General features: G+C 45.5%; 1 protein-coding gene across 3 annotated transcripts in view; it reads left to right on the top strand.

Moving 5' to 3' along the window:
* LOC106582912 (cadherin-4) overlaps window positions 1-13,091 on the top strand; it is a 256,448-nt gene that overhangs the window by 200,582 nt on the left and 42,775 nt on the right. For all 3 annotated transcript variants that reach the window (XM_014166534.3, XM_014166536.3, XM_014166535.3), the window contains one exon: window positions 6,776-6,920. In XM_014166534.3, the coding sequence (XP_014022009.3) occupies window positions 6,776-6,920 (145 nt within the window). The remainder of the gene's footprint in view (window positions 1-6,775; window positions 6,921-13,091) is intronic.

Genomic DNA, 13,091 nt, shown 5'->3' on the forward strand with positions numbered 1-13,091 from the left:
GAAAATTGCGTACTATGTCACAGACAGTGTGTGCAACACATCATTGCTGTCTCTCTCTCGCTCTGCTGTGGGTGCATCATGTGCATCTTGCTAGCTGTTACTCATATGGCGAGGTGCTGAAGCTCATTGGTTGAACTCGAATTGCTAGGGTGTTGGCCCACGTGGGGGAAAATGGCACAGCACAGCTTACAGAAAAACTGTTGCTTTCAAACTAGGGATTTTGTGGCTAATTGAGGTAAGACAGTAATTCTGCTCATATATTATTTTTATTTTATCTTTATTTAACTAGGCAAGTCAGTTAAGAACAAATTCTTATTTTCAATGACGGCCTTGGAACAGTGGTTTAACTGCCTTGTTCAGGGGCAGAACGACAGATTTTTATCTTGTCAGCTCGGGGATTCGATCTAGCAACCTTTCGGTTACTGGCCCAACGCTCTAACCACTAGGCTACCTGCCACCCTATATAGCACAATATCAAGTATGTGTTACCTTAGTAAACCAGCTCATAAAAAAATGTGTTAATCCTAAATACAGATTTAGCTGTATTACAAACACTTAAAACACACAGTTCTCCATAACAGATTAGCAGCCAGCTCTAAGATCCTGTCAGTCAGTAATTCCAAGGCGCTCCCTGCTTTTTGCAGCTCTCTCTCCTCTCTCCTTGGCCTGACTCACTCATCTCTCAGGGTTCCTGTTGGTCCACTTAGTTCCAGATGAGGTCCTGTCTGTCATTACTCCTACAGTATCAGTCACTATTCCAGAGCCTCTCGTCTGTTGGAGGTGGAGGTCTAACCTGGCCAGGCTGGCCCCGTGGTGTCTGGTCTCTTTATGAGGCTGGTGGATGTTAGTACACCTGCTGCTACAACTCTTGGCATGGGAGGGATCAATAAGTCATACAGGTCCTTGGGTGCTTGTTAAGGTCTAGTGGACTGGACTGGCAACTGTAAACAACTATAAACAACCCTGAGCCTGAGAGGAGCCTGGTGTTAGAGCCTGGTGTTAGAGCCTGGTGTTAGAGCCTGGTGTTAGAGCCTGGTGTTAGATACCTGGTGTTACCACTTGAGAGGCGCCTGGTGTAGGAGCCTGAGAGGAGCCTGGCGTTAGAGCCTGTGGAGCCTGGTGTTAGAGGCTGGTGTTAGAGCCTGGTGTTAGAACCTGAGAGGAGCCTGGTGTTAGAGCCTGTGGAGCCTGGTGTTAGAGGCTGGTGTTAGAGCCTGGTGTTAGAACCTGAGAGGAGCCTGGTGTTAGAACCTGGTGTTAGAACCTGAGAGGAGCCTGGTGTTAGAGCCTGGTGTTAGAGCCTGGTGTTAGAACCTGAGAGGAGCCTGGTGTTAGAACCTGGTGTTAGAGCCTGGTGTTAGAACCTGGTGTTAGAGCCTGGTGTTAGAACCTGAGAGGAGCCTGGTGTTAGAACCTGGTGTTAGAACCTGAGAGGAGCCTGGTGTTAGAGCCTGGTGTTAGAGCCTGGTGTTAGAGCCTGGTGTTAGAGCCTGAGAGGAGCCTGGTGTTAGAGCCTGGTGTTAGAACCTGGTGTTAGAGCCTGAGAGGAGCCTGGTGTTAGAGCCTGAGAGGAGCCTGGTGTTAGAGCCTGGTGTTAGAACCTGAGAGCAGCCTGGTGTTAGAGCCTGGTGTTAGAACCTGAGAGGAGCCTGGTGTTAGAGCCTGGTGTTAGAACCTGAGAGGAGCCTGGTGTTAGAGCCTGGTGTTAGAACCTGAGAGGAGCCTGGTGTTAGAGCCTGGTGTTAGAACCTGAGAGGAGCCTGGTGTTAGAGCCTGGTGTTAGAACCTGAGAGGAGCCTGGTGTTAAAGTCTGAGAGGAGCCTGGTGTTGGAACCTGGTGTTGGAACCTGGTGTTGGAACCTGGGTTGGAACCTGGCGTTGGAACCTGGCGTTGGAACCTGGCGTTGGAACCTGGCGTTGGAACCTGGCGTTGGAACCTGGCGTTGGAACCTGGCGTTGGAACCTGGCGTTGGAACCTGGCGTTAGAGCCTGAGAGGAGCCTGGTGTTAGAACCTGGTGTTAGAGCCTGAGAGGAGCCTGGTGTTAGAGCCTGAGAGGAGCCTAATGTTAGAATCTGGTGTTAGAACCTGAGAGGATCCTGGTGTTAGAACCTGGTGTTAGAGCCTGAGAGGAGCATAATGTTAGAGCCTGGTGTTAGAACCTGAGAGGAGCCTAATGTTAGAGCCTGGTGTTAAAACCTGAGAGGAGCCTGGGGGTAGAACCTGGTGTTAGAGCCTGAAAGGAGCCTGATGTTAAAGTCTGAGAGGAGCTTAGTGTTAGAACCTGGTGTTAGAGCCTGGTGTTAAAACCTGAGAGGGGTCTGGTGTTAGAACCTGGTGTTAGAGCCTGGTGTTAGAGCCTGAGAGGAGCCTGGTGTTAAAGCCTGAGAGGAGCCTAATGTTAGAGCCTGGTGTTAGAGCCTGAGAAGAGCCTGGTGTTAGAGCCTGAGAGGAGCCTGGTGTTAGAGCCCGAGAAGAGCCTAATGTTAGAGACTGGTGTTAGAGCCTAATGTTAGAGACTGGTGTTAGAGCCTAATGTTAGAGACTGGTGTTAGAGCCTAATGTTAGAGACTGGTGTTAGAGCCTAGTGTTAGAGACTGGTGTTAGAGCCTAATGTTAGACTGGTGTTAGAGCCTAATGTTAGACTGGTGTTAGAGCCTAATGTTAGACTGGTGTTAGAGCCTAATGTTAGACTGGTGTTAGAGCCTAATGTTAGAGACTGGTGTTAGAGCCTGAGAGGAGCCTGATGTTAAAGTCTGAGAGGAGCCTGATGTTAAAGTGTGAGAGGAGCCTGGTGTTAGAACTGGTGTTAGAACCTGGTGTTAGAACCTGATAAGGAGCCTGGTGTTAAAGCCTGATAGGAGCCTGGTGTTAAAACGTGAGAGGAGCCTGGTGTTAAAGCCTGAGAGGAGCCTGGTGTTAAAGCCTGAGAGGCGCCTGATGTTAGAACCTGGTGTTAGAGCCTGAGAGGAGCCTGGTGTTAAAGCCTGAGAGGAGCCTGGTGTAAAAGCCTGGTGTTAGAGCCTGGTGTTAGAGCCTGGTGTTAGAGCCTGAGAGGAGCCTGGTGTTAGAGCCTGAGAGGAGCCTGGTGTTAGAGCCTGAGAGGAGCCTGGTGTTAGAGCCTGAGAGGAGCCTAGTGTTAGAGCCTGAGAGGAGCCTGGTGTTAGAGCCTGGGAGGAGCCTGGTGTTAGAGCCTGGTGTTAGAGCCTGGTGTTAGCGCCTGGTGTTAGAACCTGAGAGGAGCCTGGTGTTAGAGCCTGGTGTTAGAACCTGAGAGGAGCGTGGTGTTAGAGCCTGGTGTTAGAGCCTGGTGTTAGAGCCTAATGTTAGAGACTGGTGTTAGAGCCTAATGTTAGAGACTGGTGTTAGAGCCTAATGTTAGAGACTGGTGTTAGAGCCTAATGTTAGAGACTGGTGTTAGAGCCTAATGTTAGAGACTGGTGTTAGAGCCTAATGTTAGAGACTGGTGTTAGAGCCTAATGTTAGAGACTGGTGTTAGAGCCTAATGTTAGAGACTGGTGTTAGAGCCTAATGTTAGAGACTGGTGTTAGAGCCTAATGTTAGAGACTGGTGTTAGAAATTGAGTGGAGCCTGGTGTTAGATCCTGGTGTTATATCCTGGTGTTATATCCTGGTGTTAGATACTGGTGTTAGATACTGGTGTTAGAAACCTGGTGTTAGAAATTGAGTGGAGCCTGGTGTTAGATCCTGGTGTTAGATCCTGGTGTTAGATCCTGGTGTTAGAACCTGAGTGGAGCCTGGTGTTGGAGCCTGAGAAGATCCTTGTGTTAGTCACCTACCAGTTAAGAAAGAGAGAGCATCTTCACTCAGTCAGTGTTATGTCAATTAGCACTAGACTCACTTGATGAGTTACCTGTTTAGAACCTTCTCTGTTCTCGGGTTTTACTGCTCATGGTTGACGAAGATGACTTTATATGTACTGGTCTGTTCTTCGACAAGAAAGACATGACTGGTGTTTTTGACAGACTTCCACCAGAGGAAGATGAACTCTGAGGTTAGCGTGTGGGTGAAGTTGAGTTTCTCTCCACAGACAGCTGTAGGGAGAGAGCAGCTGGGAGGCACACTGGAGAAGTGTATGTGTGCGTGTGCGTGTGTGTGTGTGCGCGTGTGCGATGAAGGGTATATTACTGGAATCTTTCGAAGTTTACCAGTAAACTACCAGAATGTTGGTAACTTAGAAGTAAAAGAATTATAATTATAACATGACGTCTAGTGGCCTTTTGGGGTACTTCAGATTATAAAAGGTGTCTGTTGTTATATCTGTCCATCTGTGTGACCTTATCACATGGAGACTATATAAAGTAATCAAATAAAATATATATATATATATAATACTTTTTTTTTTTTTAATACACTACCATTAAAAAGTTTTGGTTCACTTACAAATATCCTTGTTTTTGAAAGAAAAGCACATTTTCTGTCCATTTAAATAACATCAAATTGATCAGAAATACAGTGTAGACATTGTTAATGTTGTAAATGACTATTGTGTCTGGAAACGGCAGGCCCATTATCAGGCCCATTATCAGGCCCATTATCAGCAACCATCACTCCTGTGTTCCAATGGCATGTTGTGTTAGGTATTCCAAGTTTATCATTTTAAAAGGCTAATTGATCATTAGAAAACCCTTTTGCAATTATGTTTGCACAGCTGAAAGCTGTCCTTCTTTAGACTAGTTGAGTATCTTGAGCATCAGCATTTGCGGGTTCGATTACAGGCTCAAAATGGCCAGAAACAAATAACTTTCTTCTGAAACTTGTCAGTCTATTCTTGATCTGAGAAATTATGGCTAATCCATGCGAAAAATTGCCATATACGTTTAAAAAAATATATATTGTTCAAGTATAAATTACCAAAGTTATCATAGATTGCCTTCGATTAACTTTTAGTTAGCTAAATTACCAAAGATTCTGATAACTTTGGGAAATTACCAGTAGCTTTGCAACCCGGTAGCTGTGTGTGCGCGTACGTAACATGTTTCTACATGTGGGTTTGTGTGTGTGTCTGGACAGACCCCATCAGAGGTTGCTGTGGTGGTTCTGGTAGAGTTTTCTCCCCGTGGTTGTGTTTTTCAGGCCCGCCCTCCAGCATGCTAATGACCGGCCCAAAACCACACATTAGCAGTCCACACACACTCTTCACACACTCCTCACACACTCCTCCAGGCTCTCAGATCAAATTTCCATTGGCTCTGTCATCCCCCACCCCCCTTTCCCCACTCACCATGCAGAGCCCACAGCTGAGAAAACAGATTGGGCTTGTTTGTTTGTGTTTCGCTCTATGTTTGTTTGTTGTGCTCTGGCCTATGGAAACTCATCGTCTGGGGGAATATTAAGTGGCTGAAGCAACAGGGTTTGAATGCGTTTATACTGTGTGTGTGTGTGTGTGTGTGTGTGTGTGTGTGTGTGTGTGTGTGTGTGTGTGTGTGTGTGTGTGTGTGTGTGTGTGTGTGTGTGTGTGTGTGTGTGTGTGTGTGTGTGTAAGAGCAGAAGTCAGCCAATGTGACATCTGTGTGTGTGTGTTTCCACACTATACGGAAGAGACTCAAAAGCAAGATGAGTCATTTTTTCAGGAAGGCAGGTATAGATGCTGTAGCTTGAGGCTCCTTTGTACCATTCAGTCCTCAAAAGAACATTGCCTCTTCCTGTGAATAGTACAGAGATTCTATTAGTCAATGTTGTACTTAGTGTAATAAAAGGATCCACTGCCCACATGGCTGTGAAGGTGTATGAGAACAACAACCTCTAACCACAGGCTCTCTGTCTCTGTCCAGGTTTTTAAGGCTGTATGTTTTTACAGAGCTATTGGGAGAGACAATTAGGGTGTTCTTTGCCTTTCAAAGCTTCTCTCCAACATAATGTTGTCTGGAGCTGTGAGACATCTTTAGTCAACATGGGTATTTTCAGACATGGGGTTGTTACAGCCGGGTTGGAGAAGAAGTCATAGCAGTGTATGTATTGATTGTCACTCTTTCCTCTTAGGGTCCCCCACTGTTTCTTTGTGATTCTCTCTGTGTATCTGACTCATTACTGGTATTACACGAGGCGTGCTCCTTCCATCTCTCTCGCTCTCCTTTTCTCACACTGTGATTCACAGGGAATTTTTGTAGAATGGCTTATCTGCTAATCTCAGTAAAAGACATTGTGGCCAATCAGTGGTGTTGTTGCACAAACCAACCAGGACAGTCATTTTCCCTGGGAGAACAAAAGCCAGACACCACATGAGTTGTGTTGAATAGAATGGACTCTCTAGGTGTTCTCTGGGGCTCTTGCTGTGTGAGCTGAGCAGCACACACCTCAGGCTGTATCTGTGTTTGGACACAACACCTTATATTCTCTTTCTCTTATTGGCAATTATCAGCAGAGGCACTCCAGCAGGCTCTCTCTGTCACCACAAATAAAAGACTGGAATTATTGCTTCAGTTGTGGAGCTTCCAATTAACAAACCTCCCACAACCAGCAATCAAAATCAAGGTTGCATGGCAGGAATTCAATGGTCAGAGATAGTGGATTTTCATGGACACTCTAGTGTGCAATTACAGTAAACATACTTGTGAAAGAGATCTGCAATGACAGAAATAATTGCAGTTACAGGATGAATTCCAGCCCGTATGCGTTGTCTGCTGTCATGTTTGTGTCCATTTTGTCTTGTGTGACGTTTCATGTCGATCAGTGGCGCATTATATATCGTCAGAGTTACTGTGGCATTTACAGGACTTATACAATGCTCGTATGGTTTCCTTGTTTTGTTTGCAGCTGCGGGCCCATGCGGTGGACATGAACGGGAACAAGGTGGAAAGCCCCATAGACCTGTACATCTACGTCATCGACATGAACGACAACCGGCCAGAGTTCCAGAACCAGGTCTACAACGGCTCTGTGGCTGAAGGCTCTAAACCAGGTACTTTCACGATGACGGAATACAGCGCGGTGCTTCTTCACGTATATCTGAGAACACCTAGTGAACAGAAGCATGGTCGTTTTAAAGGCAGGGGGAGAAACGCATCATGGTTGGAGGAACACTTGTTTTACCAGTCAGACATCACTGTTTGTTTACTTTGTGTTCAGACAATGTTCTACTGCAAAGTTTAATCTCAGGAGAATTTCGAAACAACGCAGGCGAGAGACAGAGAGAGGGAGAAGAGCGCACCCACACACACACACACACACACACACACACACACACACACACACACACACACACACACACACATTGCAACAATGGTCTCTCCTCAGTGGAGCGTGGATCTGTTGTCTGTTTTAGACCAAACTCTGCTAATTAACGAGAAGAACCAAACATATTTGAAAAGTCTGCCTTTTCAACTGACTGGTACTCTCTCTTATAAAAACCTGTTATTTTTAGTATATGAGGACAAAGTGTGTGTTGGGGTTACAACACTGTCAATTCTGTTGAAGAAGAAAACCTAGGTCGCACAGCTTATTAGCTAATTATTCTGAAATTGTCTCACATAGCTAGCTAGTGGAATATGAACACAATGTCCCACTATTGTATGATGGAGTTAACACGCTGACAAGTACTTTTACATAGACCATAGAGCTTTTCTCTCTCCCTGTTCCATCTATCTATTCCCCTCTATTGTATGCAATCATGAATTTTAAATGAGAGAGTGTGCCGCTTAGCTATGGTTGCCTAATTGGCTATTTAAGGAAATGAGAGTGGGGCCATTTTTCATCACTGGTGTATGTTCTGTGGGACGGTTTTACTTTTCTGGCCCATTTAAGACACAATGAAGTTCAGCGCCATTTTTATCCAACTTATCACTTAAACTTTAAGCTGCTTTCTTTAGGCTGGTAATGAGAATGGGCCTCCCGTAACTCTTTTGGTTCCACCAGACAGACTGTTTTTTCAAACTGCTCAGAGCAAAGGAAGATGTGATGTGTTCATCTCTAGTGTATCTAGAAGACTCTGATAACAATGTGTCTCTGAAGTATTACGGCTTATCATCCATCTACTCTGGCTGCTATATAAAAGCATTCAAAGAGACAGACCTGCGGGGAGTTGCCCTTATCGCTGTTGCCAGATGCAACATTGTGTATCAAATCAATCCATCAGTGAAACTGGGTTTGAAATGTCACGCTTGCCATCCGCCACCACTGGCGTTCTTCCATCGGGAGACACAGAGACAAGCATGTAATTGAATTGGATCGGTCTTACATGTAAGTAATGATGCAATTACAGAAAGAACTAATCCAATTGTTATTGTGATTCAGACGGGGAACAAATGGGATCTGACCAGTGTTGTATCCATCCATGTGTCATCGTTCGGGCATTCTGGGAGCTTGCTGGACACTTCAAGTTATTGGATGGTTATTGTAAACTGATAAGTTTCCTTGACAAATTGGTGAACCCATGTATTTTATTTAAAAGAAGGAGATGAAGGAGAACCCCCGAACACTCACCACCACCACTCTCTCAACGTGCGTAAGAGATCACAGAGGAAACACCCACGTGATGGAGCCGGGGATGTAAAAAGATTTCTCTATTTTATTGTATAATGAAGCCCTCCTTCCTCAAAGCATAGTTCTATACTCTATCCCTCTTTCTCCCTCTGTGGCGGACAGACAGGAAGTAGTTCCTTTTCATGGCCCTTTTAGAGAGACACTCTGAAATGAGAGCGGTAGAAGAATCCAGCAGAGTGCTTTCTCAAACACTCAATTTGTCATCTCGGGGGGGGGGGGGGGGGGATTTTTCTGTCCTGAGGAGTTTGCTAACAGTCAGAGAAAGATTTAAAAGAGTTTCCACTGCCTCTTGGCCTGGGGGGTTTATTAGACTCCAACGTCTGTACACAGGTGAGGAGGGATGGAGGAACGCAGGGATGTTTCAATCAGTGTAATGGACCCAGAATTTGTGACTGACTGCTCGTTCTGTGCTGTGTGCAGGAGAATACATTTTCCTGGGTGATACTTTACAGAGGATTTAAGACCAAATAGATTGAGTCTCAGAGCTGGGGAGGGCATTTAGCAGGAAAGGCCACCCAGAGATGGAGGACCTTCAGACAGCAGTGAGTGCTTTGGTTGGTTACAAACTCTGCTGCCTTACGTTCACAAACACACACCCGGGTATGAATATCGTAAACATGTTGTCGTTCCTTAGGGACTTCATCAAGTTTGCAAGCCAGAGATACAGTATACAGTGCATTCAGAAAGTATTCAGACCCCTTCCCTTTTCCACACTTTGTTACGTTATAGCCTTATTCTAAAATGGATTAAATAAATACAAATCCTCATCAATCTACACACAATACCCCATAATGACAAAGTGAAAACAGTTTTTAGAAATGTTTGCAAAGTTATTAAAAAACCAAAATAGAAATACCTTATTTACATAAGTATTCAGACCCTTTGCTATGAGACTTGACATTGAGCTCAGGTGCATCATGTTTCCATTGATCATCCTTGATATCTTTCTACAACTTGATTGGAGTCCAACTGTGGTAAATTCAAATGATTGGACATGATTTTGGTAAGGTACACTCCTGTCTATATAAGATCCCACAGTTGACAGTGCATGTCAGAGCAAAAACCAAGCCATGAGGTAAAGGAATTGTCCGTAGAGCTACGAGACAGGATTGTGTCGAGGGACAGATTTGGGGAAGGGTACCAAAATGTCTACAGCATTGAAGGTCCCCAAGAACACAGTGGACTCCATCATTCTTAAATGGTTGAAGTTTGGAACCTTAAAGACTCTTTCAAGAGCTGGCCACCCGGCCAAACTGAACAATCGGGTGATGGTCACTCTGACAGAGCTCCAGAGTTCCTCTGTGGAGATGGGAGAACTTTACAGAAGGACAACCATCTCTGCAGCATTCCACCAATCAGGCCATTATGGTAGAGTGGCCAGACGGAAGCCATTCCTCAGTAAAAGGCACATGACAGCCCGCTTGGAGTTTGCCAAAAGGCACCTAAAGGACTCATACCATGAGAAACAAGATTCTCTGGTCTGATGAAACCAAGATTGAACTCTTTGGCCTGAATGCCAAGCGTCACGTCTGGAGGAAACCTGGCAGCATCCCTACGGTGAAGCATGGTAGTGGCAGCATCATGCTGTGGGGATGTTTTTCAGCAGCAGGGACTGGGAGAATAGTCAGGATCGAGGGAAAGATGAACTGAGCAAAGTACAGAGATCCTTGATGAAAACCTGCTCCAGAGCGCTGAGGACCTCAGACTGGGGCGAAGGTTCACCTTCCAACAGGACAACAACCCTAAGCACACAGCCAAGACAGCGCAGGAGTGGCTTTGGGACAAGTCTCTGAATGTCCTTGAGTGGCCCAGCCAGAGCCCGGACCTGAACCCGATTGAACATCTCTGGAGATACCTAAAAAATAGCTTTGCAGCGACGCTCCCCATCCAACCTGACAGAGCTTGAGAAGATCTGCAGAGAACAATGGGAGAAACTCCCCAAATAAACATGTGCCAAGCTTGTAGCATCATACCCAAGAAGATTTGAGGCTGTAATCGCTGCTAAAGGGGATTCAACAAATTACTGAGTAAAGGCTCTGAATACTTATGTAAATGTGATATTCAGTATATATATTTTTTTTTATACATTTCCTAAAAAAATCTAAAAACCTGTCTTTACATTTTCATAATGGGGTATTTTGTGTAGATTCATGAGGGGGGAAAAAACGATTTAATCCATTTTAGAGTAAGGTCAAGGGGTCTGAATACTTTCCGAATGCACTATATATACAAAAGTATGTGGACACCCTTTCAAATGAGTGGATTCGGCTATTTCAGCCACACCCATTTCTGACAGGTGTATAAAATCAAGCAAACAGCAATGCGAATCCATAGACAAACATTGGCAGTAGAATGGCCTTACTGAAGAGCTCAGTGACTTTCAACGTGGCACCGTCATAGGATGCCACCTTTCCAACAAGTCAAATCGTCAAATTTCTGCCCTGCTAGAGCTGCCCGGTCAACTGTAAGTGCTGTTATTGTGAAGTGGAAACATCTAGGAGCAACAACGGCTCAGCCGCAAAGTGGTAGGCCACACAAGCTCACAGAACAGGACCGCAGAGTGCTGAAGCATGTAGCGCGTAAAAATTGTCTAACGCTCAATACCGAGTTCCAAACTGACTCTGGATGCAACGTAAGCACAAGAACTGTTCGTCGGGAGCTTCATTAAATGTGTTTCCATGGCCGAGCAGCTGCACACAAGCCTAAGAACATCACCATGCACAATGCCAAGCATTGGCTGGAGTGGTGTAAAGTTTGCTGCCATTGGACTCTGAATAGAGTTATAACGCGGTCCATGGAGTGATGAATCACACTTCACCATCTGGCAGTCCGACGGATGAATCTGGGTTTGGCCGATGCCAGGAAAACACTACCTGCCCCAATGCATAGTGCCAACTGTAAAGTTTGGTGGAGGATGAATAATGGTCTGGGGCTGTTTTCAATGGTTCGGACTAGGCCCCTTAGTTCCAGTGAAGGTAAATCTTAATGCTACAGCATACAATGACATTCTAAACGAACTTTGTGGCAACAGTTATGGGAAGGCCCTTTCCTGTTTCAGCATTACAATTCCCCTGTGCACAAAGCGAGGTCCATACAGTAATGGTTTATCGAGATCGGTGTGGAAGAACTTGACTGGCCTGCACAGAGCCCTGACCTCATCAAACACCTTTGGGATGAATTGGAACGCCGACTGCGAGCCAGGCCTAATCGCCCAACATCAGTGCCCCACCTCACTAATGCTCTTGTGGCTGAATGGAAGCAAGTCCCCGCAGCAATGTTCCAACATCTAGTGGAAAGCCTTCCTAGAAGAGTGGAGGCTGTTGTAACAGGAAAGGGGGGACCAACTCTATATTAATGCCCATGATTTTGGAATGAGATGTGTCCACATACTTTTGTTCATGTAGCGTATAAAATAGATTTCTTCTCCCTCAAGTCTGTCCTCTAATAATTCCTTCAGCATGGGAAGTTGTGAAGACATGTGAGGAGACATTGCAGTAAATTGTTCTGACTGCCCATGCATTGAGGTGTGAATGCGCTCAGATTTGGAGGTAATTTTCTGGCGGCTGGTTTTCATTGGTCCCTCCCGGGCATGGCAGGGTTGTGTATGGTGGTGGGTGGAGCTGCAGTGTGGTCTGTTAAAAGCCCGGGGAGGGCCAGTAGTGCCATTAGAGTCAACTTTGTGTGACCGCAGTGATTTGTGTCCCCTTTATCACTCTGTCCCCAGACACACACACACAGAGTGACTGCCACATCCCTCTCCTTCTCACCTCTCCTCCTTGGCCTCATACTTCTCCTCCTGCCCTTCCACACAGTCTCTCACCCACTACTGCCTCCCCATATTAATATTGTACTCTACTTTACCTGTCCCTCCTGTCCCTACCAATCCTCCTCTTACCCTCCTTTTCTTGTCCTTTCCTCTTCCAACCCCTATCTCGCTCCCTCTTGCCACCCCTTTTAGTGCCCTTTCCAGCTTTGTCTTCTCTCTCCCTTCCCTTTCCATCCCCGGAAATGTCTTGCAATGCTATCTTTCTGCATCTGTGCTTTAGATTAGATGATTAGATTAGATGAGTTTATTAATCACATGCACAGCGTCGCAGATGTAATCACAAAGACAGTGAAATTCTTATGCTCTGAGCTCCAACAGTGCAGGTCAAAAAAGAGAAGTGAATGAGACAATAATACAAATATTAATAATACTTGTGTCCATCTCTCTCTTGTTCTGCCCCTTTTCCTCTCCTCCACATCCTCCAGTGGTGTGTATTCATGGATGCCAGGCTTCCCCCCAAAACATGAACAAGAAAAAAACATACAAAATCATGTATCTTTCGTCTCTGTGTATCATAAATGTCGTTCAATTCGTAAGCGGCTGAATGTATCTCACCTGAGAAAGCAACCAAGTGAACAAAACACCGCCCTCTGTCTCTGTATGTGTAGCCCATCTATCTGATGCTGTCTGGTCAAAAAGAGTATGACATTGTTGCCACCCGTAGTATTGAATGAAAGGGAAGCCAGAGAGCATTTGGCTTCCCTTGATTAAAAATAAAATAATAGCCAATCAGCGTTGAGCTAAACAGAGCACAGCTGTGAATGG

The sequence above is a fragment of the Salmo salar genome, chromosome 22 (genome assembly GCF_965601325.2).
Source record: "Salmo salar chromosome 22, fSalSal1, whole genome shotgun sequence".
Lineage (NCBI taxonomy): Eukaryota > Metazoa > Chordata > Actinopteri > Salmoniformes > Salmonidae > Salmo > Salmo salar.